This window comes from Oncorhynchus mykiss, chromosome 12 (assembly GCF_057628025.1).
Source record: "Oncorhynchus mykiss isolate SJ-2025 chromosome 12, ASM5762802v1, whole genome shotgun sequence".
NCBI lineage: Eukaryota > Metazoa > Chordata > Actinopteri > Salmoniformes > Salmonidae > Oncorhynchus > Oncorhynchus mykiss.
The window spans coordinates 19,309,754-19,337,631 of record NC_143033.1 but is presented as its reverse complement, the minus strand read 5'-3'; the positions used below and the strand labels follow the sequence as shown (position 1 = coordinate 19,337,631).

Here is a 27,878-nt window from a genome sequence, read left to right as displayed (position 1 = left end):
AAATTAGTTATAACTGTGCTAATAATGCACTAACTAGCAAAGAATATGAACAAAGGTGCACAGGTGGCTAAATGCAGCTCTCACTTAGATCTCAAAACAAGCGTAGGGTTGGTTATCTGTTTACCAGGGTACTGAAGGGGTTAGAGCCATAGCTTTGATTATCATTTTACCTGGACCCTCACCTGACTTTCTTGCCCTGCTCCTGCAGCATCTTGACCAGTTCAGCGATGGGGTACTGGGCCTTGGCAGCACACAGACCATAACCTGAAGGACAGGAACACAGACAATGAGGGAACCCAGTCTTCCGTAAAAACTAGCAGCTTTCAAAATAACAATTTCACATTTGCTTTGAAAACCTGTGAACTGCTGTTAGAAAAACAGAAGGAACACAATAAAAAACCTTTGGGAAAAACTGTCTACATTGACTGACTGGCACGTCTTAATCCAAATCAAAAACTGACTTCCACCTCTGAATTGTGATTAAAAAATGCTTGTAGAAATATCAAACATATTCAGGCAATCCCAGAGATTCTGACCCGGACATTGATATCGTAAATGATTAAAACACACGGGCATAAATCCTTATCGAACTTGCTTCAAAAGAATCCTAATATTAACAGTTTGAACATTTCGGAAATAAATGTTATTTCTCCGTTTTTGGTTTTGACAACAGGTATTTGGGCACCGTGAAACTGATCAAACCAGAACAGTGATAACAAGAAAGTTATTCAAACCAACATATCCCAGCAATAGTGAATTAGGGAGTTTTTCTGTTGAGTATAATTTTAGAGGACCAGCGGATACCCAGAGGAACAGAGGATGTCTGAGGGCTCAGGCATAAACAAGTCTACTAACCTACTTTATCTGCATGGTTGGGTTTAAATTGCAGAATATGGTTTTGATAATAATCCTGCATACAAGGGGAGCTCTTTCCTCTCATTTCAACAAGACCGGAGGTAAAATAACAGAGCCTTTTATTTTATAAAACAATAAACAAACGCTGTAAAATAAACAGAAAGGACATCAAGGCTGAAAATAAAAATCAGTTGTGAAATGATTTCAAATCCCTTTATCTGAAGAAGTTCAGTGGGAGCATGTGCAGGATTCTGGAGGAGTGCAAACAGAAATCAATTATGTTACTGTTAAAGGAGCAATTGCTATGTCCATTTTGGACTTTAAAATTGATGATACATGGCCATTGATTCTTCAAGAATATAATTTATAAAATGCCACATGAGTTTCCAACTGCAGATTGCCCATGTAAGGATGATGGTATCAAAGTACTGATGGAAAATTACTTATTTTGCAAAACGAAGATAGTGGGATTTTCATAGAGGTACAGTGCGTTCAGAAAGTATTAATACCCCTGCACTTATTCCACATTTTGTTGTGCTACAGCCTGCAGTCAAAATAGATTTAATAAAAACAAATGATCACCTATCTACACACAATACCCCATAATGAAAAAGTGAAAATGTATTTTCTGGGCAAATTTATCGAAAGTTAAATACCGAAATCTTTCTTTACATACAGTGTTCACCTTCCTTGGCATTTTTCCTATTTTGTTGCCTTACAACTTGGAAATAAAATGGACAATTTGGGGGTTTGTATCATTTGATTTACACAACATGCCTACCACTTTGAAGATGCAAAATATTTATTTATTTATTGTGAAACAAACAAGAAATAAGACAAAAAAACTGAAAACTTGAGTGCATTAATGTTCAACCCCCTTCAAGAATTTCCCTGTATTTAGCGACATCCATCAATGAAAAACATCCCCACAGCATGATGCTGCCACCACCATGCTTCCCAGTGGGGATGGTGTTCTCGGGGTGATGAGAGGTTTAGGATTTGCGCCAGACATAGCATTTTCATTGATGGCCAAAAAGCTACATTTTTGTCTCACCTGACCTGAGTACCTTCTTCAATATGTTTGGGGTGTCTCCAACATGCCTTTTGGCAAACAACAAATGTTTGCGCTTATTTTTTTCTTTGAGCAATGATTTTTTCTGGCCACTCTTCCGTAAAGCCCAGTTCTGTGGAGTGTTCGGCTTAAAGTGGTCCTATGGTCAGATACTCCAATCTCCGCTGTGGAGCTTCGCAGCTCCTTCAGGGTTATCTTTGGTCTCTTTGTTGGATCTCTGATTAATTCCCTCGTTGCCTGGTCCATGAGTTTTGGTGGATGGCCCTCTCGTGGCAGGTTTGTTGTGGTGCCATATTCTTTCCATTTTTTAATAATGGATTTAAGTGGTGCTCAGCGGGATGTTCAAAGTTTCTGATATTTTTTATAACCTAACCCTGACCTGTTTGAAGAGCTCCTTGGTCTTCATGTTACCACTTGCTTGGTGGTGCCCCTTGCTTTGTGGTGTTGCAGACTCTGGGGCCTTTCGGAACAGGTGTATATATACACTGAGATCATATGACACTTAAATCAAGTCCACCTTTGTGCAATCTAACTAATTATGTGACTTCTGAAGGTAATTGGTTGCACCAGATCTTATTTATGGGCTTCATAGCAAAGGGAGTGAATACATATGCACGCACCACTTTCCCATTACATTTTTTATTTTTATTTTTTGAACGTTTTTTTTTTTCATTTCCCTTCACCAATTTGGACTATTTTGTGTATGTCCATGACATGAAATCCAAATAAAAATCAATTTAAATTACAGGTTGTAATGCAACAAAATAGGAAAAACGCCAAGGGGAATGAATACTTTTGCAAGGCACTGTAAGTATTCACACACCGGAGTCAATATTTGTTAGAATCTCCTTTGGCAGCGATTACAGCTGTGAGTTTTTCCCTTAAGTCTAGAAGACCTGGATTGTACAATATTTGCCCATTATTGTTTTAAAAATTCTTCAAGCTTTGTCAAGTTGGTTGCTGATCATTGCTTGACAGCCATTTTCCAGTCTTGCAATATATTTTCTAGACAATTTAAGTTAAAACTAACTAGGCCACTCAGGAACATTCAATGTCGTCTTGGTAACCAACTCCTAGTGTTTTAGGTTATTGTCCTGCAGAAAGGTGTATTTGCTCCCAGTGTCTGGTGGAAAGCAGACTGAACCAGGTTTTCCTCTAGGATTTTGCCTGTACTTAGCTCTATTCCAGTTTTTATCCCACAAAAACTTATTTGCAGATGACAAGCATACATATATCATGATGCAGCCACCACCATACTTGAAAATATGAAAAGTGGTGGTCAGTGATGTGTTGTGTTGGATTCTTCCCAAACACTGTATTCTGGACAAAGTACATTTCTTTGCCACATTTTTTGTAGTTTTACTTTATTGCAAACAGGATGCATGTTTTTTCATATTTGTCTTCTGTACAGGCTTCATTCTCTTCACGCTGTCATTTAGGTTAGTATTGTGGAGTAACTAAAATGTTGATGATCCATCCTCAGGTCTCCGATCACAGCAATTCAACTCTGATAAAAGACACCATTGGCCTTATGGTGAAACCCCTGAGCGGTTTCCTTCATCTCCTTCAACTGAGTTAAAAAGGACACCTGTATCTTTGTAGTGACTGGGTGTATCGATACACCATCCAAAGAGTAATTAATAACTTCACCATGCTCAAATGGATATTTCATGTTTGCGTTTTTTTTTTTTTTTTTACACATCTACCAATAGGTGGCGGTCTTTGCAAGGCATTGGAAAACCTCCCTGGTCTTGATGGTTGAATCAGTGTTTGAGTCGAGGTAGTCAAGACATATTAAGAGTCTAATCTTTAATGAATTTGTAAAAATGTCAAAAATATGATTCCACTTTGACATTGAGGTGTGTGTAGGCCAGTGACACAAAATCTCAATTTAATCAATTTTAAATTCAGGCTGTAACAACAAAATGTGGAAAAAGTCAAGGGGTGTGAATACCTTCAGAAGGCACTGTATATTGTCAGAATGTGTACATTATACGCTGAGAGCACATGCATTGCTCCAGTAAGTGTGGGTGGCTGAACATTTCTAACTTACCAAGTAAGTCTTTACTCACTGTTCTTCACCATTCCAAAGCCAACCTAGGCCTGTCAAACATGATACGGACCATCAACACTCATCTGTCATATGGCCCGTGCAGAGTTCAGAAACCTCTCACTGAAATTAGCACCATCCAAGAGAGAAACAATAATTCAAAGCAAATGGACAATTTAAAGCCTCAATTGCTGTTAACAATGTTTGATGGGCCTGTCACAACAGCCGTCAAATACTCGGCTTTAAACATAGCATGTTGCACTGAACATGTCTGTCTACGGTCTATTCTTGCTTCTTAATGATATATATATATATATATATATATATATATATAATATAATACGGACTCAAACACAAGGCTTTCTCCTAACGAAAACAAGCCCGCCCAGACAAGACCCATGTTTATAAAAATAAAAAAAAGTCTTAAACGTTTCCACAGATGTCAATCAAGAAAAGTGACTGCGACTGGTCCAATTATAGGAAATGTGAACAGGAAAACAAGACTGCCCCGGTTCCAGCTCGGGCCTGGTGTAGTTTTGTGCACTGGAGTCAGATGGAGAACCTGGGACCCACTGACAGACCACAAGACAGCGAGCAACAGTGGAACAGTGCACCATAACACCAGGCCTCAGTAGCTGAGGATCACCTTTCAGTCTGGCAGGACTAGCTGGCACATAAACACCAGGTAAATTGGAGAAATTAGGAGAAGATGCTTGAAAATATTGTTCGGGTACAAAAAAAGTCTGGGTTTGCAGTAGTCAGTTAGACCACTGTGTACTTTGAGGATTCAGAACATCCTCCACAATAGATACATAGATCCTAAGTCTCCACCACTGTCTACAGATGCCCGTGGTTTAGATCAATGTTAGATAGACAGGGTCTAACGTCTGGGTCAGGACACCCTACAGTTGAGCCTTGCTGGACGGCTGGAAGACCAGGGGTATTGTGTTGTGCTTGGCCCCACATGCTTGTTTACTCTGGAGTGGCCACATGTTTATATTTACTTTCTCTACATTTATCCCCCCACATCTCATCGCCACTCCATCTGTCCTGGGGTGATGAATAAAACGAGTGAAAATCTGTCACTCATTGAAAGTAAGTCTGGTAGATATGTTCTTTGTGCACTAGTTCTATGCTTCCCATTCTTAAGTTTAGTTTTTGCGTCTTTAAATTTCAGTTTTGCACACCAGCTTCAAACAGCTGAAAATACAATATTCTTGGATATTGAAAATATATTTCACAGCGGTTTAGGTGGTACAATGACTCTACACTATACATTGTATTGTTGCATACACTGATTCTCTACACTACAATAACTTTGTTACATACAGTGGAATTAGGCTAACTATTACACATTTTGCAAACTGGAAATGGCAAGGCGATTTCTGCATATTAAGTGAGAAGTAGGCATTGGTCTGAAGCTTAAAAACAAAGGAAATTCACAAGTACCACAATGCAAGTACCACAGATTCCAGGCAATTTCTCACATCGAATAGCCTTCATTTATCAGAACAAGAAGAGACTGACGAGTTACAGAAGAAAGGTATTTGTTTCTGGACATTTTGAGCCTGTAATCGAACCAGCAAATGCAGATATTCAACTAGTCTAAAGGAGGACATTTATTGCTTCTTTAAATCATTTCTGATGGCTTCACTATCATTCTACAATGTAGAAAATAGTGAAAAACCCTTGAATGCGTAGGTCTGTCAACTTTTGACTGGAACTGTGTGTGTGTGTGGAAGTAGGAAGTTAACAAACACTTAGGTTGGAGTCATTAAAACTTGTTGTTCAACCACTCCACAAATTTCTTGTTAACAAACTATAGTTTTGGCAAGTCGGTTAGGACATCTACTGTGTGCATGACAAGTCATTTTTCCAACAATTGTTTACAGACATATTATTTCACTTATAATTCACTATATCACAATTCCAGTTGGTCTGAAGTTTACATAAAATAAGTTGGCTCTGCCTTTAAACAGCTTGGAAAATTCCAGAAAATTATGTCATGGCTTTAGAAGCTTCTGATAGGCTAATTGACATCATTCGAGTCAATTGGAGGTGTACCTGTGGATGCATTTCAAGGCCCATCTTCAAACTCAGTGCCTCTTTGCTTGACATGGGAAAATCAAAAGAAATCAGCAAAGACCTCTGAAATTTTTTTGTAGACCTCTACAAGTCTGGTTCATCCTTGGGAGCAATTTCCAAATGCCTGAAGGTACCACGTTCATCTGTACAAACAATAGTATGCAAGTATAAACACCATGGGACTACGCAGCCGTCATACCGCTCAGGAAGGAGACGCGTTCTGTCTCCTAGAGATGAGCGTACTTTGGTACGAAAAGTGCAAATCAATCCCAGAACAACAGCAAAGGACCTTGTGAAGATGCTAGAGGAAACAGGTACGAAAGTATCTATATCCACAGTAAAACGAGTCCTATATCGATATAACCTGAAAGGCCACTCAGCAAGGAAGAAGCCACTGCTCCAAAACCACCATTAAAAAGCCAGACTACGGTTTGCAACTGCACATGGGGACAAAGATCGTACATTTTTTGGAGAAATGTCCTCGGGTCTGATGAAACAAAAATAGAACTGTTTGGCCATAATGACCATCATTATGTTTGGAGGAAAAAGGGGGAGGCTTGCAAGCTGAATAACACCATCCCAACCGTGAAGCACAGAGGTGGCAGCATCATGTGGTGGGGGTGCTTTGCTGCAGGAGGGACTGGTGCATTTCACAAAATAGATGGCGTCATGAGAAAGGAAAATTCTGTGGATATATTGAAGCAAAATCTCAAGACATCAGTCAGAAAGTTAAAGCTTGGTCGCAAAAAGGTCTTCTAAATAGACAATGATCCCAAGCATTCTTACAAAGTTGTGGCAAAATGGCTTAAGGACAACAAAGTCAAGGTATTGGAGTGGCCATCACAAAGCCCTGACCTCAGTCCCATAGAAAATGTGTGGGCATAACTGAAAAAGCGTGTGCAAGCAAGGAGGCCTACAAACCTGACTCCGTTACACCAGCTCTGTCAGAAGGAATGGGCCAAAATTCACTCAACTTATTGTGGGAACGTTTGACCCAAGTTAAACAATTTAAAGGCAATGCTACCAAATATCAACTGAGTGCATGTAAACTTCTGACCCAAATGGGAATGTGATGAAAGAAATAAAAGCTGAAATAATTCTCTACTATTATTCTGACATTTCACATTCTTAAAAATAAAGTGGTGATCCTAACTGACCTAAAACAGGCCATTTCTACACAGATTAAATGTCAGAAATAGAGAAAAACTGAGTTTAAATGTATTTGGCTAAGGTGTATGTAAACTTCCGACTTCCAACCGTGTGTGTGTGTACATACATACGTACGTGTACATACGTACACACACACACACACACACACAACACACCCACACACAAAAGGAACTGGTAGTACCTTTTAACATGAGTCTTCAATATTCCCAGGTAAGAAGTTTTAGGTTGTAGTTATTATAGGAATTATAGGACTATTTCTCTCTATACAATTTGTATTTCATTAACCTTTGAATATTGGATGTTCTTATAGGCACTTTAGTATTGCCAGTGTAACAGTATAGCTTCCGTCCCTGACTTCGCTCCTACCTGGGCTCGAACCAGGAACACGAAGACAACAGCCACCCTCGAAGCAGCATTACCCATGCAGAGCAAGGGGAACAACTACTCCAAGTCTCAGAGTGAATGACGTTTGAAATGCTATTAGCGCGCACCCCGCTAACTAGCTAGCCATTTCACCTCGGTTACACCAGCCTCGTCTCGGGAGTTGAAAGGCTTGAAGTCATAAACAGCTGCTGGCAAACGCACGAGAGTGATGTTTGAATTAATGCTTACGAGCCTGCTGCTGCCTTCCATCGCTCAGACTGCTCTATCAAATCATAGACTTAGTTATAACATGATAACACAAAGAAATACGAGCCTTAGGTCATTAATATGGCCGAATCCGAAAACTATCATCTCGAAAAAAAGACGTTTATTCTTTCAGTGAAATACAGAACCGTTCAGTATTTTATCTAACGGGTGGCATCTATAAGTCTAAATATTCCTGTCACATTGCACAACCTTCAATGTTATGTCATAATTACGTAAAATTCTGGCAAATTAGGCGGCCCAAACTGTTGCATATACACTGACTCTGCGTGCAATGAACGCAAGAGAAGTGACACAATTTCACCTGGTTAATATTGCCTGCTAACCAGGATTTCTTTTGGCTAAAGGTTTAAAAATATATACTTCTGTGTATTGATTTTAAGAAAGGCATTGATGTTTATGGTTAGGTACACATTGGATAAGCACCGCATCGATTACATGCAATGCAGGACACGCTAGATAAACTAGAAATGTCATCAACCATGTGTAGTTAACTAGTGATTATGATTGATTGATTATTTTTTATAAGATAAGTTTAATGCTAGCTAGCAACTTACCTTGGCTTACTGCATTCACGTAACAGGCAGTCTCCTCGTGGAGTGCAACGTAATCAGGTGGTTAGAGCGTTGGACTAGTTAACTGTAAGGTTGCAAGATTGAATCCCCCGAGCTGACAAGGTAAAAATCTGTCGTTCTGCCCCTGAACGAGGCAGTTGGCCTAGGAAGTGTGGGTTGTCATTGAAAATAAGAATGTGTTCTTAACTGACTTGCCAAGGTAAATAAAGATTAAATAAAGGTGTAATTTTTTTTTAGTATTTTCTTTTTTTCAAAATCGGCCAAATCGGTGTTCAAAAATACAGATTTCCGATTATGAAAACTTGAAATCGGCACAAATTAATCGGCCATTCCGATTGATCGGTTGACCTCTACTTTGAACGTTTCTAAATTGCACTCACAAAAACCATCAAGCGCTATGATGAAACTGGCTCTCATGAGGACCGCCACAGGAAAGGAAGACCCAGAGTTGCCTCTGCTGCAGAGCATAAGTTAATTAGAGAGTTACCAGCCTCAGAAATTGCAGCCCAATAAATGCTTCACAGAGATTAAGTAACAGACACAACTGAACAGCAACTGTTCAGAGGACACAGTGAATCAGGCCTTCAATTGCTGCAAAGGACAAAGGGCCACTAAAGGACACCAATAATAAGAAGAGAATTGCTTGGGCCAAGGAACACAAGAAATTGACATTACAACGGTGGAAATCTGTCCTTTGGTTCAATGAGTCCAAATTTAAGATTTTTGGTATCATCCGCCAAGTCTTTGAGAGACGCAGAGTAGGTGAACGGATGATCTCCACGTGTGTGGTTCCCACCGTGAAGCATGAAGGTGGTGGTGTGATGGTGCTTTGCTGGTGATACTGTCAGTGATTTATTTAACCAGCATGGCTACCACAGGATTCTGTAGCGATATGCCATCCCATCTGGTTTACACTTAGCGGGACTATCATTTGATTTTTCAACAGGATAATGACCCAAAACACACCTCCAGGCTGTGTAAGGGATATTTGACCAAGAAGGAGAGTGATGGAGTGCTGCATCAGATGACCTGGCCTCCACAATCACCCGACCTCAACCCAAGTGAGATGGTTTGGGATCAGTAGGACCGCAGAGTGAAGGAAAAGTAGCCAACAAGTGCTCAGCATATGTGGGAACTCCTTCCAGACTGTTGGAAAATAATTATAGGTGAAGCTGGTTGAGAGAATGACAAGAATGTGCAAAGCTGTCAAGGCGAAGGGTGGCTACTTTGAGGAATCTAAAATATTTAGATTTGTTTAACACTTTTTTGATTACTACATGATTCCATGTGTTATTTCATAGTTTTGATGCCTTCACGATTTTTATACAATGTAGAAAATATATGTATATTTTTTAAAACTTGAATGAGTAGGTGTGTCCAAACTTTTGACTGGTACTAATATATATATACACACACTGCTCAAAAAAATAAAAGGAACACTAAAATAACACATCCTAGATCTGAATGAATGAAATATTCTTATTAAATACTTTTTTCTTTACATAGTTGAATGTGCTGACAACAAAATCAAACAAAAATTATCGATGGAAATCAAATTTATCAACCCATGGAGGTCTGGATTTGGGGTCACACTCAAAATTAAAGTGGAAAACCACACTACAGGCTGATCCAACTTTGATGTAATGTCCTTAAAACAAGTCAAAATGAGGCTCAGTAGTGTGTGTGACCTCCATGTGCCTGTATGACCTCCCTTCAACGCCTGGGCATGCTCCTGATGAGTCTGTGGTGCAACGTGGCATTGGTGGACGGAGCGAGACATGATGCCCCAGATGTGCTCAATTGGGTTCAGGTCTGGGGAACGGGCGGACCAGTCCATAGCATCAATGCCTTCCTCTTGCAGGAACTGCTGATACACTCCAGCCACATGAGGTCTAGCATTGTCTTGCATTAGGAGGAACCCAGGGCCAACCGCACCAGCATATGGTCTCACAAGGGGTCTGAGGATCTCATCTCAGTACCTAATGGCAGTCAGGCTACCTCTGGCGAGCACATGGAGGGCTGTGCGGCCCCCCAAAAGAAATACCACCCCACACCATGACTGACCCACCGCCAAACCGGTCATGCTGGAGGATGTTGCAGGCAGCAGAACGTTCTCCACGGCGTCTCCAGACTCTGTCACATGTGCTCAGTGTGAACCTGCTTTCATCTGTGAAGAGCACAGGGCGCCAGTGGCGAATTTGCCAATCTTGGTGTTCTCTGGCAAATGCCAAACGTCCTGCACGGTGTTGGGCTGTAAGCACAACCCCCACCTGTGGACGTCGGGCCCTCATACCACCCTCATGGAGTCTGTTTCTGACCGTTTGAGCACATTTGTGGCCTGCTGGAGGTCATTTTGCAGGGCTCTGTCAGTGCTCCTCCTGCTCCTCCTTGCACAAAGGCGGAGGTAGCGGTCCTACAGCTGGGTTGTTGCCCTCCTACGGCCTCCTACACGTCTCCTGATGTACTGGCCTGTCTCCTGGTAGCGCCTCCATACTCTGGACACTACGCTGACAGACACAGCAAACCTTCTTGCCACAGCTCGCATTGATGTCCCATCCTGGATGAGCTGCACTACCTGAGCCACTTGTGTGGGTTGTAGACTCCGTCTCATGCAACCACTAGAGTGAAAGCACCGCCAGCATTCAAAAGTGACCAAAACATCAGCCAGGAAGCATAGGAACTGAGAAGTGGTCTGTGGTCACCACCTGCAGAACCACTCCTTTATTGGGGGTGTCTTGCTAATTTGCCTATAATTTCCACCTGTTGTCTATTCCATTTGCACAACAGCATGTGAAATGTATTGTCAATCAGTGTTGCTTCCTAAGTGGACAGTTTGATTTCACAGAAGTGTGATTGACTTGTGTTGTTTAAGTGTTCCCTTTATTTTTTTGAGCAGTGTATATTTATATAAATAAATCAATAAAAGGATCCTAAGCAACCTGCCGACACATTGTATTATAATACAATAGACCAACACAGCCATTGTAGTAGGTCAAAGCTGTGTGCTGGAAAAACTTAGTTGAAGTAGGTATTGTGGTGCTCATGTGAATTTCCGTTATTTTTCAGCTTCAGACCAATGCCTACTTCTCACTTAAAAAAAAGGTTTACAGGTGATTTTTGACTAACCAAATGACTGTCATTTGCAGTGCTATTGTAACCTACAATCCAGCCCATGAGAAAAGGTCTGGACCTTAATGGCACAGGTGGTGTGCTTGCATAACTGCAAGGGTTGCAGGTTTAAACCCTGGTAAGCTGCCTCTAAATAAACTAGACTGCAACAGAGTCTTACATTGTAGAGTAGGACTTCCATTCATATTAAAGTTTTAACTCAAAGCAAAACTGTTTAACTGATTGACTTCTGAAAGCCTTAGCTCAAACTCTGATGGTCAGACTTTTACAGTTTGTTTCTAGCCTAAAGCGTTTCAGAGTTATGCATTTTAAATACTGGTTATCAGGGTTTGGGAGAGGTTGCCAACCACTGCACCCCCCCCCCCCCCCCCCCCCTCCAACTAGGGGAAACACTGCAAATAGAGTTAGCTAGTACACATGGGCTAGGTGTCAAGCAGCCAGCTCAGAGTTGTCAAGTGCAATCAAGTAACATGGCAAAGTTGTTGGCCAGAGATCTTTGGGATTAAATGTCAAGAGGAGATGGAAGAGTTGACGATGGGAAATTTGCATCAAGGTCAGAACTAGCATGGCATTTTCCCAAAGTTCCGTGTAGGCTTTGAACTAATTGTTTTGTTGAAGAATGTGGGATATATTCAACATTGAGTTGAGGTGCACGAATGCCAACACCACTGTTTGGGTATCCTTGGCTAACGTTAGCTAGTTAGCTAACTGGCATTAGGACATGTGTGAAGTAGCTAGCTAAAGTTAGCTGTGTGAAGTAGCTAGCGAGCTAGGTCAGCTGTTGTCTGGCTCTTGTCGCTAGCTAGCTAACTAGCTAATGATCGAAGTAATCTGCGTAAAAACCTTCCATAACCAAATATAGCTAGCTAGCCAATGTTAGCCCTCATCTGACTGGCCAGACTGGAGTGTAATTAATAGTCCAAACAGTTGCAACTAAAACAAGGGTTTCTATTGGACAAATTCAGATAGGTTTTGCAACAGAATTGGCATAATTTATACACCCCTGGTATAACGTTTTGATGCTTAGCTAGTTAGCTACAACTGCTGGCAAGCTACCTAGATAATCAAAACAAAAACCACATTCAGTGGCTTATCAAATCTGAAAACAGCTCACTAATAACAACCAAACCATTGTTTCATAACCTACAATTATCTGTATGCTACCGGCATGAATATAATAAAGGGAATAGGGTGCCATCGGGACAATGGTTGCAAAGCTACTGGTAATATACCAAAATTACCAGACTCTTCAGTAAAATAAAAAATCTATGGCAATCTATCATAACTTTGGTAATTTACACTTGAATAACTTTTGAAGATGTATTCACATATATTCTTCATGTTTTATATCTGTGTCCATATAGTCCATGAGTTTCTAGTAGATAGACCATAGTTCAAGAGAATATCCTAATTAATGAAAAAAGGATAATGTTTTACAGCTTTGTCATCCTATTATAATAATAAGTTCATTACCTGAATGCATCTCTATAGCCTAGGCGTTAACAAAATATTCAATCAAATATGATTTGGCCTCATACTAGGCCTTGTAGAAAGAGGGTTAATCATGTTAGGTCTGCCAAATGAATGTATCATTGGAAAAAACATACTTTCAATCCAGCCAAAGTATAACCTTTCATCAAAAAATGTTGTTTATAACATGCACAATTAGAAGCATCAACATATATATATATATATATATAGAGCAAGCGTGACTAAATTCGAGCCCAGTAACTTTGCTCGCAGCATCCTCCTTTGATACGCTCGTCTGGCTGCCACGAAAAGCCCCCACCTGCCGATCTGCAAGAAGTGTGTGCGTGCCACTGGCGATGTACTTCGCTGGACATGCTAGCTGTTCTCGGAGCCGCATCATCACTTCATACGCATTCTGTCGTGGTGTTACCAGTTGGCCCACTACTACCTGGTAGTACTGGTAAAATGTAAGTTATGAATCGCAAATCACCATACAGCTGACACACTTCGATTTCAATCATTTTGACTTCAATTTGGTTGTGCAAAAATACTATCAGCTTGCACAGCGTCTTTGCTGATGAATGCCCTGATCTCTGGCCAGTCAATTTTTTTAATTACATTGTTTTTCCGTCTATTAAATCGCTTCTAATACATCAGAAAATGATGCAATAACCATGGATAAAACGGACATAATGAGGGACCTCCCACGTTTAACATGGACACATAAATAGTTGGAATTTACAGTGGTTTCAGCCATGACCGTATGAGCGAGAAATTAATTATCTGCACGTCGCCTGCAGGTGCGAGCGTGTTTCACTGTCCAAGCCGAGGCTCGAAAATGATCTGAGCGCGTGACCTGAGGCTGTTTGGTCTCTTGGGGATCAACTTGGGAAAGCCTCAAGGGAGAGCGGACAGCGCTTTATAAACAAAGAGCCGCATATATTGGCAAAAAAATCTTTAAAATATTTTTGGGATGTCTGGAGAAAAGTGAGTCGGGCATCAGTTAAACAGTAATTCAACTTTGTCCGGCCTCATCTTTAATTATTTCATATATTTTTACATGTGATAAGGCCAGAGATAATTAAAGACACCAAAATTCTGGTAGTTTACTGGTAAACTTTGAAAGTTTCCAGTAATATACCCTCCATTTGCAACCCTAATTGGGACCAGGGTTGGGTAGGTTAATTTATTAATATAATCCGTTAGTTACCTGTCCAAAATGTCATCAGTAACTTCATCCGATTACATTTGTGTTATTCAAGGGTTATCTCCTTAAGAGGTGCAGGTTAGTAGTTGGCACTGCCACGAAGTCATGAAATGAGATTTTAAGCAAAACAATCACCTTAACCACACTGCTAACCCTAAGGCCTAACCTTAAATTAAGAACAAAAAGCTCATTTTTACAATAGACTTTAGCCAATGTTGACTTTGTAGCTAGCCCATCTAGCGCAAATAACTAATTGGGATAAACATTGAGAGTGAGTCACCCACTACATTCAGGGTGATTCAAGTCCCATTCCAAAACATGACCCAGGCTCTTGGACCACCTTGGGATGGAGTGGGCCTGCATGGATGATGGGCCCTACAGGAGAGGTGCCCCAGTGAAGGTTAGCAAATTAGCTGGTGATGTAACAAGGTCAACAGAGGTAAGATAAATAAAGAAAAAAGTTCTGTAATATCTGAAAAATGTAGATGGCAAAGGACATGTTTTATACTTTCTGCACAAGACCTTTGGCCACAACCCACTTACTCTCTAGGTCTTAAAAACGTTTGCAAGTTGAACCCTGTGTACACGAGTGGTTTAGTTTACATTAACCTACTGTCAGTGTCCCAGTGTGTGTAAGTACACTACATGGCCAAAAGTGCTCGCAAGTATCTCATTCCAAAATCATGGTCATTAAAAATGGAGCTTCCCCCCCTTTTACTGCTATAACAGCTATTCTGGGAAGGCTTTCCCACTAGATGTAAAATTGCTGCAGTGACTTGCTTCCATTTCATGAAGCTCCCGACGAACAGTTCTTGTGCTGACGTTGCTTCCAAGAGGCAGTTTGGAACTCGATAGTGAGTTTTTGCAATCGAGGACAGACTATTTTTACACGCTACGCGCATCAGCCCTTGGCGGTCCCGTACTGTGAGCTTGTGTGGCCTACCACTTCACGGCTGAGCCATTGTTGCTCCTAGACATTTCCTCTTCACAACAACAGTTGACCGGGCAGCTCTAGCAGGGCAGAAATGTGACAAATTGACTTGTTGTAAAGGTGGCATCCTATAACGGTGCCACATTGAAAGTCATGGAGCTCTTCAGTACGTGCAATTCTACTGCCAATGTTTGTCTATGGAGATTGTATGGCTGTGTGCTCAATTGTGTATACCTGTCAGCAAAGGGTGTGGCTGAAATAGCCGAATCCACTAATTTGTCCACATATTTTTGTGAATCACCGTGTTCATGCTGTGTGTACGTGTACATGTGTGTGGTGCTTAGGTTTTCGGAATGGCCGATTAATTAGGGCCGATTTCAAGTTTTCATAACAATCGGAAATCTGTATTTTTGGGCGCCGATTTGCCTATTTTTTTTATACCTTTATTTAACTAGGCAAGTCAGTTAAGAACACATTCTTATTTTCAATGACGGCCTAGGAACGGTGGGTTAACCGCCTTGTTCAGGGGCAAAATGACAGATTTTCACCTTGTCAGCTCGCGGGATCCGATCTTGCAACCTTACAGTTAACTAGTCCAACGCAATAACGACCTGCCGCTCTCTCGTTGCACTCCACAAGGAGTGAATGCAGTAAGCCAAGGTAAGTTGCTAGCTAGCATTAAACTTATCTTATAAAAAAACAATCAATCATAATCACTAGTTAACTACACATGGTTGATGATATTACTAGATATTATCTAGCATGTCCTGCGTTGCATATAATCTGACTGAGCATACAAGCATACAAGTATCTGACTGAGCGGTGGTAGGCAGAAGCAGGCGCGTAAACATTCATTCAAACAGCACTTTCGTGCATTTTGCCAACAGCTCTTCGTTGTGCGTCAAGCATTGCGCTGTTTATGACTTCAAGCCTATCAACACCCGAGATGAGGCTGGTTTAACCAAAGTGAAATGGCTAGCTAGTTAGCGCGCGCTAACTAGAGGGATGGAAGCTATACTGTTTCACTGGCAATACTAAAGTGCCTATAAGAACATCCAATAGTCAAAGGTTAATGAAATACAAATGGTATAGAGGGAAATAGTCCTATAATTCCTATAATAACTACAACCTAAAACTTCTTACCTGGGAATATTGAAGACTCATGTTAAAAGGAACCACCAGCTTTCATATGTTCTCATGTTCTGAGCAAGGAACTGAAACGTTAGCTTTCTTACATAGCACATATTGCACTTTTACTTTCTTCTCCAACACTTTGTTTTTGAATTATTTAAACCAAATTGAACAGGTTTCATTATTTACTTGAGGCTAAATTTATTTTATTGATGTAGTTAAAATAAGTGTTCATTCAGTATTGTTGTAATTGTCATTATTACAAATATATATATATATACATATTTTAAAATCGCCCGATTAATCGGTATTGGCTTTTTTGGCCCTCCAATAATCGGTATCAGCGTTTAAAAATTATAAATTGGTCGACCTCTAACCTGGAGTGATGATGATGTTTTGGGCGTCTTTGATCATTTCAACAGTTTGGTCCACGTTGACCTCTGTGTGTGTTCCTATGATCTCCATGGGCTTTCCTGACCCAGTGGATGACGTACCGTACCCACCCAGGATCACATTGGCCAGGGAACGGTTCATGGCCTAGCCAGTGGGAGAGAGGAGAAGAGGGGGTGGAAATAATAAAAAGCTGCTCATTTCTTTTGAGTCAACTGCAGTTTCAATGAACCCAGTTTCCTTCAGGCAGTCAATGCAGCCAGGAAGGCATTTAAGTACAGTTAGAGTTCCTCCTAGTGGAAAACGGTGGAAGCACAGAAAATGCCACTTGCATATTTCAGCATTTTCAAGGTTTACCTGTATAGTCATGGCCTGATGCTCCCTATTCACCTCATACTATCTGATGTGTGACACATCCTACATACAGACAGAAGGATGATATCCTATAGAATGATGAAAGTATAGAGTCTGTGTGATACTTCTAAAATACAGAAGAACTTACAGAGGATGCCTACTTACCACACACATTATGTACGAGAGAATGGCCCCTGAGGAGCCGATGAGGGCACCTACGATGGTGAGCAGGTTGTTGTTGAGCAGGAAGCCCTCGGCACATAGGGCCCAGCCGGAGTAGCTGTTAAGCACCGTGATGACCACTGGCATGTCTGCACCCCCGATGGCTGCTGTCAGAGTCAGGCCCTATGAGAACAAGACCACCGTTAGACTAAAGGTTCATATGGCATTGGGGTTAATAAAGCAAGACATCAATTCGTACTTTCCTTCATATGTTGCTAAATTGAATATATTGCCCATTCAAAAGAAGGTATACAAAGATCATGTTCCACATGTGAGTAGTAGGCCTGGCCATATATAAACGCACATGTAAGCATTTTCCTGAATCATTTTGGCATAAACAGACAACACCCTGTATTATTGAACAGAAAATAGCGAAATCTGATCAGCTAGTAGAAATGTTGTGTATTTAACCCCTATCAGATTGCAGTGGGCCTCAGTCTACTCATAAGGCATTTGTCAAAACATGGAGTTTTCATTTCAAGGGCTCTCTATGATATCATCCTAGTGTTACTCTCCAAGATACTGACCTCAGGGAACAGTTATAACCAGAGCCAGCTACCTAACATTATGTAATGATCCACTCCATCAAAAAAAAAAAGAAGACTTGAACAGTATCAGATTTCCTTTTAAAGACATTCATGCTCAGGCACAGGTGATTGTTTAGCTACACCTTAATATCAGTCAGAGTGATGCGATATTGTATACGTAAAAATGAATATCCACTGATTTACTCAACATCGAAATGTCCTTGTTACTGACAAACCACATGGAGGACTGAGCAGCCAACATTAACAACAGTTTTAACCAGAACCACCTTCTCGCAGCGCTGCTTCAAAACCTAATCATCTTAGTTAGCCTTCCATCTATCATCATATTATGGATTGATCCTATGTGTAATGCTTCCAATGAACTCTCTTTCAGGGCCAACAGTTGAGCAGGATCGAGAGGAGAGCACGTTTTATTGAAGGATAGCTGAATGAACCTAAGCCTACCATAAAATGGGCTAAAGCACAGGATCCCAATGGCACAAATAGGTAAGACTTCCATCCTATTTCTAAAGGTTCAGTTCAAAGGCCTTTGTTTAGCACTGGTCAATCCAGGTTGGTGGATATTAGCCGGGCCATAGATATAGAATTAGTAGAACAGGAAATGCCCTCACACCACAACAATTTCACTGTACCATCATGACTTCAAACATTGATTTGAATGGGGGGGGGGGATGTCCATTCCAGTCGTTCTATTTCTATGTTTAGAGCAGAGAAGGCGTGTAGATCATACCATGACGGCAGAGAGTGCGGACACAGAGCCCAGACAGGTGATGCCTGTGGTGTAGCTGGGGTCCAGCATGTAGGGGATCATCAGGCCCACACTGGAGGCCATTAGCCCAGCATTCATAGCATGGCGCCCGGGAAGATGGAGGGGGGCGGAGCTCAGCACACCTGGAGAGAGGAACACAGTAGGCATGGAGATAGTGAAATCCTGACATGCATTTAGCTCTATGTGCTGTCCATTTAATTTACGATGTACTTTGTTTACAAGTATTCAGCCCCCAACCACAAGACACATACTGTATGGACTAAAAAGGGAGTTACTTTTTTTTTATCCCTGATATGATTCAGCCCCGGGCAGGCAGGTACAAATATAGCAGAGAAATAAAGTTACCGTTTTTAAATAGATTTTGATTTCAGAGACTAAAATGTGTGCAGCTGAGGCTGTTTCATGCTAATTTAAAACAATGCATGTTGACAATCAAATTAACAAAGCTTGCAGCTGGATTCCGCCATCTGTGATACAGGCCACATTTTAATGTTTCATTTACTTCTTGTTTTGAATGCCTTTCAAAAGTACCCCCCAGAAAAAAGAAAAAAAAGTATAGCATGAAATGGCCACTTTTAATCTTATCAGAGCAGGTTTTCCAGATTCCAGTGAGACTGGAGTGGGAACGCTCCCTGGGATAATGCGTTCCAGCTTTCGGGAACAAGTGGAAAATGACTGTGGGTGGAGGGGATAATTAGTGCCAAACAGAGAGGTTCCGCCTGGCCTAGCTTTGAGCAAGAGGGCCTGGGTGGCACAACTGGGCCAGGGGACTGATGCAGAGTGGGTTACAGGCCCTCAGGTATCAACCAAAAGGACCCAGACCACTGTTGGTCTACTACTAGTAGTACTGGATCAAACCCCAGCTGCCTGGGATAAGATGTGGTGCCCAAGAGAAGCAAAATCCTACAACTTCAGGAAAATGTCTGTGTGTGATATATATTAATAATAACATTATGGACAAATGAATCAAACCAATGAACCATGATGTTGAATATGTATGAGAAATATAAGTATGATTTTAAGTGCCTCATTTGCTGACAGGAAACTTAGGTAAAATTGGAACCTTAACTCATGGCGTGCTTGGCCTAGGACTGCCTAAATTCCTACCCTTTTTCACTAGCAGCTCCCAACAAAAACACCATCCCGCTTCCACCACCACAGTAACATAGAATTTTAAATGTAATGCATCTTCCCAAATCGCCTTTACTCACCTTGCAGTTTCCCATAAGCTACCAGGGATCCACTAAATGTGACCCCTCCGATGAAGGTGCCCAGGTAGGCGATGATCTTGGTGAGGTTGGCAGACGGGTCGGTAGCAAAGTGAGGGTACTCGATCATGTACTCTGCCACGCAGGTGAGCACTGCAGCCAGACCCACCAGGCTGTGGAAGGCAGCTACCAGTTGGGGGAGGTCGGTGATCTGGATCTTCCTAGCAATACCCAACCCTGGGGGGCAGAGAGGATGACAACCAGTCAACACACGCACGCAGCAGGGTTTCCACAAAGAAAATTTGGCAGTGGACAATGTGAATTTACCAGATATTCATAATCATTGGGTGCGTAACACATTAGGGCGGTCAAACCACAGTGCTCAAAATCACATACAGATTATTGTAATTCATTCATAGAAATTAGCCTGTACAGTTGTAATAAAATAAAGTAGAACAATGTTCTTATACCAACATGACAGGATTTATTGAAAAGCACAACATTGCCCGTTGCGTCTTCATCCCTGAAATAAAAGTTATATAGAAGGGATCCCGCTTTGGACAGAAGGAATCTAACTTTTGTCAGATTTAACTTTTCGTAGCAGGTTAGGAGAATTAGGTTAAGGTTAGGAAAAGGGTTAACTAAAATCCTAAATGTTTTTACTTTTGACATTAATTTGACAAAAGCTGGACCCCTTCTAGTCATGACTGGGCCGGCTCGCTTCACTCCCCATTCCTGCTGTGATCAAAATCACAGCAGTGGAAGGGGACACTTGGCAACCACAAAATTAAGAAATTATAAAACTGATGTTGGACAATCAAATTTGATATGTAAATAAACTAAATTAGTTAAGGCTGGTTCATTGGGCGAAAGCTTATTGTACAATGCTCCTGTGAAACGAGGCCCGCCAACATGCATTTATGAAAGCACGTTTCCAAAGCTCAAATTATATCTCATTCTTTTTACAGTTCTACTGGATGATATTAATAAATGTGATGTTTATTTTTATAGCAATTTGAACTATCGTGGGGTCGTGGCTCATGTCATGTCTGATTTACGTGGCTTATTGATAACTTTCCTACTAATAGGCAGTTGGCTGCCTAGTGATTACAACATTGTATCTTTCCGATTTGAATAGTTGACAACAATGTTTCATTTTCAAGAACAATTGAATAAGCTCAACTGATATGAACCAATTGCGCATGATACCAGTGGCGACCCGTCATTCAAGGCTGGTGGGTCAGAGCCCCATCTGTTTTGAGCCCCACCTGTTTTGGCATTAATACCTGTCACATATCAGTTTGCAAACAATGTAAAAAAAATAATAATAATAATTGTTGAGTTAATAAATCCGCACACAAACATGGTCTCGCTGTTACTTTCTAAGGCAGGTCCATGCAGGTTTTTCAGCCTAGCTCAGTGCTTTCTGTGGTGGTGGGGCAAGCCAGCAGAAAATACGGAGTGTAGGGGTTGGTAATGTTCTCTAGTTGCGCCGTGATTGGCTCAGTGTTGTCACTCATGGGAACACTACATCACTGTAAAATCTACAGGGAAACCTTGAACATTCAGGGTTTTCTTTTACATTAGAAGTGCCCATCCAATGCGGCTCAAGGTCATTGGCCAAAGATAAAATGTCGCCAAATCACATTATATATACACCATAGCTTTGATTGGACTGATTATGCCAACATCATACTTTCAAAATCTTAGCTAGCAATCATGAATCAAGTCGACAATCTACTGGCAAATCCTTCAAGCCTTGTCATATATAGACAAATTATAGATAAAACGTTTTGGTGCTCATTGGCCATAAACATTACACAAGTTGGAAATCACAAATTCAATAATAAGTGGTGAATACTTCGCAGCTACTGTATATGCCACCTTTATTTATCCTATAGTTCTGACTTGGTGTGCATGGAGAATACTGTAGTAGTTCATTTCAAAAGTGCTGACTAAATAGTTATATTGACTACGTCTGTCTTAACTCACTCATTGTCTTCATCGAAAGTACAGATTGCCCCTTATCCGCTTTGTTCCCTTATGCCAAAAGGTTTGTACAGGTACATCTCAATTGTCAGTAGAAACCACATTTGTTTAAGCAAGTCAGTCATATCAGCTATGTTTTTTTTAAAGGCAGTAAATTAGGCTGAATGAAGTGTTTCGCTGCCAGACAAGGCTCTGCTGATAGCCAGGTGTAGCAGTGGTAAGGATTCACTCCAAGGTGCTGAAAATAAAGCTCTGCTGTTGGGACAGATTTATGTAGGCCCTAAGAGTTTGTGGGCACAATTTGTCACAGTTCTAATGCAATTAATGTATTGTTGAGTTTGCCCGAACAAGATTTACATGCTAAAATCACCACTGCAAGATACACATCATTACTCTACTCTATCAATCCATTACAAATCTTTATACTATATTTGACACAGGGGCAGCTTATGTTGATCTTGCCTCAGGCAGCAGCAAATCGTTAGGACCGGGCCTGATTAACAATAATTTGCCTCTAATTTACTTGCATTTGCAGCAGACCTTGCTTGGCCAGCTCAAATTTAAGTCAAAACTGTCCAACTCCCTGGATCAACTTGCAATGCACATCAGCCTCATTACGTTGTCCCTCAATAAGGCGCAATCTGGAGGTCATCTTTACTCTGTTTTAGAGAAAGAATCCTCTCTCAGCAGGCACTTTAGAAATGTGGATAATCAACTCAATCTTTGCCCAGTCGGGGTACACTTAGCTGTCCTTTATGGGGAGTAAAAATAAAAACACCCAACACTAAGCATCTTGAGGATTTATTATCCTATGAAGCATATTTGCCTTTGAAGTTGGAGAAAATTGACTGGTATTTCCATCAATGAATAAAAAGCATTATTTTGCAATGCATTTTTCTTCTCCCGGACAATTTGGCCGGCAACAATTTTATTTATCGGCTAAAGGAAACCCTGAACACATGCAATCACACGAGCCAACACACATTAAAGGATTGCTGGGAAATGGGTCATCCTGAGGCACAGGTGTTGCTGATGAGGGTTGTTTGGGGGAAATTCCTTGTTTGTGAGTGCACCTTAGTGTGTGTGTGTGTGTGTGTGTTCTTCTTGAAGCCCTGTAGACATGGGAGGGGTTAACAGGAGCATCTGGAACAGGGCTAGGGTCTTAATCGATGGTTTAGTCTAGGTTCCAACTTGATTCCAGGAAAAATGTACAATGAAGATGGACGCAGAGCTCCAGAGGTCTGCTGGGTAATACTGGTGATTCAGACATAATGGTGACCATTACCTTGGCACCACTGTAGTACAGCAGTTGGAAGCAGACCACCACATGAGGACTACAGACCGCCACCTGCTGTTAGACAATATGTTCAGACAGAACATACAAATGGCAGACAAATTTCATTTACTACCACACACTTACCAGCGGTGCCACCCACAGCCATGGCGGCACTCATCTGTGCCAGGAGTTCCGGGGTGGGCTTCAGGAAGCCCAGGGTGGCAGCGATGCCCCCCGCCACCCCCATCATACCCAGGGCATTACCCAGACGGGCAGTGGACTGGTTAGACAGACCAGCCAGGGCTCCCACACAGCACATACCAGAGCCCAGGTACATCATCTACAGAGAAAGGGATAAACACACAGCTGCATGTTCAGGAGGGCACACTATACTATAGCAACACGTATTTTGCAATTCTAAATGGGACAAGTCTAGGTAATGCATGCCTGTTTAACTCTAGTTTTCTGCCTACTTAAAGGTGTACTATGCAGAAATGTTAGAACCGGAAGCTTAGAAATAGCGCACAAAGAACAGATATACTGCTTCTTAGACTTGCTTTCAATAAAAATAACAGATCTATAACACACATTTCTATGTTTATTTGGTCAGGTCGCCCAGAAAGTTACATATTGCAGCTTTAACAACCTACTGAACACAACTACTAACCCCGCCACTGGTTTGGGGGTTAGGTGATGCTCACCTGTTCAATGTTGTAGCCAGCCTGCATGGCAACTCCATAACCCCCAACGAACACCCCGGTGGGCAGTAAGTAGAGATAGTTGTATTCTGGAGGGTCAGTGGGACGCTTGAACATGTCCAACATCTTCTTGGTGACCAGGAAACCACCTGAGAGAGAAAGAGAACAAACCCCGTCAAACTCAAACTGGTAGACAATGGTCTGCACATGCCAAGCGGTTGCAAAGAGCGCATCTGACCACAAGGCATTACAGTGGGTAGTGGGTACGAACTCCCTACCTCTATACCGCGCAGTGTCAGAGGAAGGCCCTAAAAATGTTCAAAGACTCCAGCTACCCAAGTCATAGACTGTAATCTGCTGCCGCACGGCACCGATGCACCAAGTCTAGAACAAGCAGGACCCTTAACAGCACTACCCCAAGCCATAAGACTTCTAAATGTTTAGTTAACCAAATAGCTACCCGGACTATCTGCATTGACTCTTTTATATTGACTTATCACATATGCTGCTGCTCCAGTTTATTATCGGTTATTATATTCCTAACTATACACAGTGTACAAAATATTAAGAACACCTTCCTAATATTAAGTTGCGCACCCTCCTTTTGCCCTCAGAATAGCCTCAATTCATCGGGGCATGGACTCTACAAGGTGTCGAAAGTGTTCCACAGGGATGCTGGCCCATGTTGACTCCCAATGCATCCCACAGTCGTGTCAAGTTAGCTGGATGTCGATTGGATGGTGGACCATTCTTGATTCACACAGAAAACTGTTGTGTGAAAAACCCAGCAGCGTTGCAGTACTTGACAAATTCAAACCGATGCACCTGGAACCCACTACCATACCCCATTCAAAAGGTAGTTAAATATTTTGTCTTGCCCATTCACCCTCTGGCACACACACAATCCATGCGTCAATTGTCTTGAGGCTTGAAAATACTTAACTTGTCTCCTCCCCTTCATCTACATTGATTGAAGTGGATTTAACAATAGACATCAATAAGGGATCATATCTTTCATCTGGGCAGTCTCATGGAAAGAGCAGGTGTTCATGTTTTGTCCACTCAGTGAACATACATATCTACCTCAAATACCTCGTACCTCTGCACAATAACCTGTGTATATAACCAAGTTATCGGTACTCATTGTGTATTTACTACTACGTGTTCTACTTTTTTTATTATTTCTCTATTTTTCTCTCTATTTTTGGGAAGGGCTCGTTAATAAGCATTTCACTGTTAGTCGACACCTGTTGTTTACGAAGAACGTGACAAATAAAATTTGACTTGAATGCTTTAGGCATAACAGGGTGAAGACCGTAATATATAAATAAATAAATAAATAAATAAATATTATTTATTGCACTCTTATTTGAGTAAGTCATTAAAACAGCACACAAAAGGTTAATGTAGTGGTCAGGGGTTTTCTTGGTGGGGTCTCTCCCGATATAAACGATCAGACGGAACACTTCATTCTGTTGGGGCGGATCACGTTACATTCCTCTGAGTTCCCTTCAACCACACTACACCCAGACAGGTTATTCACTGGCTAACATCTGTCCACTTCAGCTGTATGGGCTAATTTTAGCCCAGACCAGACCTCAATCACTTAAACACACGAATAATAAAATAAAATAAATTCAGACTAAGGCTTAGAGTCAATACATTCAGATTCAAGAATGAAAAGGGCAGGTATTTAAGAAAAGCAAGCGCAGGACTTTTCCATGCTCCCCCTATAAAAACACATGGAAATACAAAAGACTCTGACTAGAGCCAGAGGAAGAAAAAACTATTCCTCGACCCCTGTCGTATAAGGAGCAGGTAGTCTATAAATTTCAGAGCTAGTTTATGGAAACTAATATTGGAGGGTCATTTTTTGTGTATTCACTTGACAATATAAAACTTGTAGAAGAAGGGGTAGGAAAACAGACGGTGGAATGTCAGTTTTGATGTTAGTTAGGGTTTATGGGTGGCGCGGTAGACCACTAAGAAATGTTGCGTGTGGAATGGAAACCAACTGGACCATTAAACTGAAATTAAACATCTGCTCTTTAAATAAAATACATACATACATACAAACATGCATACATACATATAAAGAGGTGGACTTCAAGCACGCTGGAACACATGCACAAAAGAGATCTGAGAGTTATTAATTGGTTATTACAGCAAATGGCAAAAATCTGCCATAATGCCCCAGTAACAGGGCTTTAAATCCCTGCCATGACCTTTGACCCTGCTAAGTAATCTGACCTATCAGAGGGCCCTCACACAACACTGAGACCTTTGGACCTCTGCAGCTTTTGCCTTAGTGGCTGTCTAGAATCATGCGCCATAGACTTTTCTGAAACCACCGTTAGTGACATTCCCTCATTTCTTCTCAGCAGAGCCAGACTAAGCCTGGTTTATAGCATGTCCGGTGCTCTTTTGAAGATAACTCCGTAATTTCCAGTTCAGGTGTTCTCCTTATTTCCCACCTGAAGTGAGTCAGGGAACGTGTGCTCTCACCTGAACCATGGACCAATTAACTTATTGGTAACAGGGGGTGCAGTATTGAGCAACTTGGATGAATAAGGTGCCCAGAGTAAATTGCCTGCTACTCTATCCCAGATGCTAATATATGCATATTATTAGTAGTATTGGATAGAAAACACTCTGAAGTTTCTAAAACTGTAAAAATATTGTCTGTGAGTATAACAGAACTGATGTTACAGGCGAAAGCCTGAGAAAAATACAATCCGGAAGTGACTCATCTTTTGAAAGCCCTGTGTTCCGATGCGTCCCTATTGAGCTGTGAATGCCCTATCAACCAGATTACGCTTTCTACGTATTCCCCAAGGTGTCTACAGCATTGTGACGTAGTTTTACGCATTTATGTTGAAGAATACCCGTAGGTGGCTTCATTGCGCAAGTGGTCACCTGATGCTCCCAGATAAATTATTGCGTAAAATACAGGAGGTAGCCATTATTCCAATCGCTTCTACTGAGAAACCAATTGTCCCGGTTGATATATTATCGAATAGATATTTGAAAAACACCTTGAGGATTGATTATAAACAAAGTTTGCCATGTTTCTGTCGATATTATGGAGATAATTTGGAATATTTTTCAGGCATTGTCGTGACCGCAATTTCCGGTTGATTTCTCAGCCAAACGTGAAGAACAAACAGAGCTATTTCGCCTACAAAAATAATATTTTGGGGAAAAAATGAACTTTGGCTATCTACCTGGGAGTCTCGTGAGTGAAAACATCCGAAGTTCATCAAAGGTAAACAATTTAATTTGATTGCTTTTCTGATTTTCATGACAAGGTTGCCTGCTGCTAGCAAGGCATAATGCTATGCTAGGCTATCGATAAACTTACACAAATGCTTGTCTAGCTTTGGCTGTAAAGCATATTTTGACAGGGTGATTAACAAAAGGCTAAGCTGTGTTCCAATATATTTAACTTGTGATTTTCATGAATAGGAATATTTTCTAGGAAGATTTATGTCCGTTGCGTTATGCTAATTAGTGTCAGATGATGACAACGGTCCCGTTCACGGGATGGGGTGTCACTAGAGGTTAACATCGTTTGACATGTTTCTACAAACTTGAATTTTCGTCTGGATTTTGCGCTCGCGCATTGGGCCTTTGGAAAAGTAAACTATACGCACAAACAAAACAGAGGTATTTGGACATAAATATGGACGTAATCGAACAAAACAAACATTTCTTGTGGGAGTCCTGGGAGTGCATTCCGACAAAGATCAGCAAAGGTAAGTGAAAATTTATAATGCTATTTATGACTTTTGTTGACGCCACATTGGGCGGGTAACTGTATGGCTTGCTTTTGTTGCTGAACCTGTTCTCAGATTATTGAATATTGTGCTTTTGCCGTAAAGCTTTTTTGAAATCTGACATAGCGGTTGCATTAAGAACAAGTTTATCTTTAATTCTATGTTAAAACATGTATCTTTCATCAAAGTTTATGATGATTATTTATGTTATTTGATGTGGCTCTGCAATTTCTCCGGATGTTTTGTAGGCATTTCTGAACATGGCGGTTTTTGGATATAAATATGAACTTGATGGAACAAAACATACATGTATTGTGTAACATTG

The 27,878-nt window shown here is 41.1% G+C and overlaps 1 protein-coding gene across 2 annotated transcripts in view; it reads right to left on the bottom strand.

Moving 5' to 3' along the window:
* The window catches only part of LOC110537128 (nicotinamide nucleotide transhydrogenase), a 69,432-nt gene that overhangs the window by 8,251 nt on the left and 33,303 nt on the right, over nucleotides 1-27,878 (bottom strand). For both annotated transcript variants that reach the window (XM_021622925.3, XM_036937115.2), the window contains 7 exons: nucleotides 23,781-23,926; nucleotides 23,224-23,419; nucleotides 19,818-20,051; nucleotides 18,568-18,728; nucleotides 17,233-17,412; nucleotides 16,701-16,860; nucleotides 183-264 (listed from right to left, as the gene is read on the bottom strand). In XM_021622925.3, coding sequence (XP_021478600.1) covers nucleotides 183-264; nucleotides 16,701-16,860; nucleotides 17,233-17,412; nucleotides 18,568-18,728; nucleotides 19,818-20,051; nucleotides 23,224-23,419; nucleotides 23,781-23,926 — 1,159 coding nt within the window. The remainder of the gene's footprint in view (nucleotides 1-182; nucleotides 265-16,700; nucleotides 16,861-17,232; nucleotides 17,413-18,567; nucleotides 18,729-19,817; nucleotides 20,052-23,223; nucleotides 23,420-23,780; nucleotides 23,927-27,878) is intronic.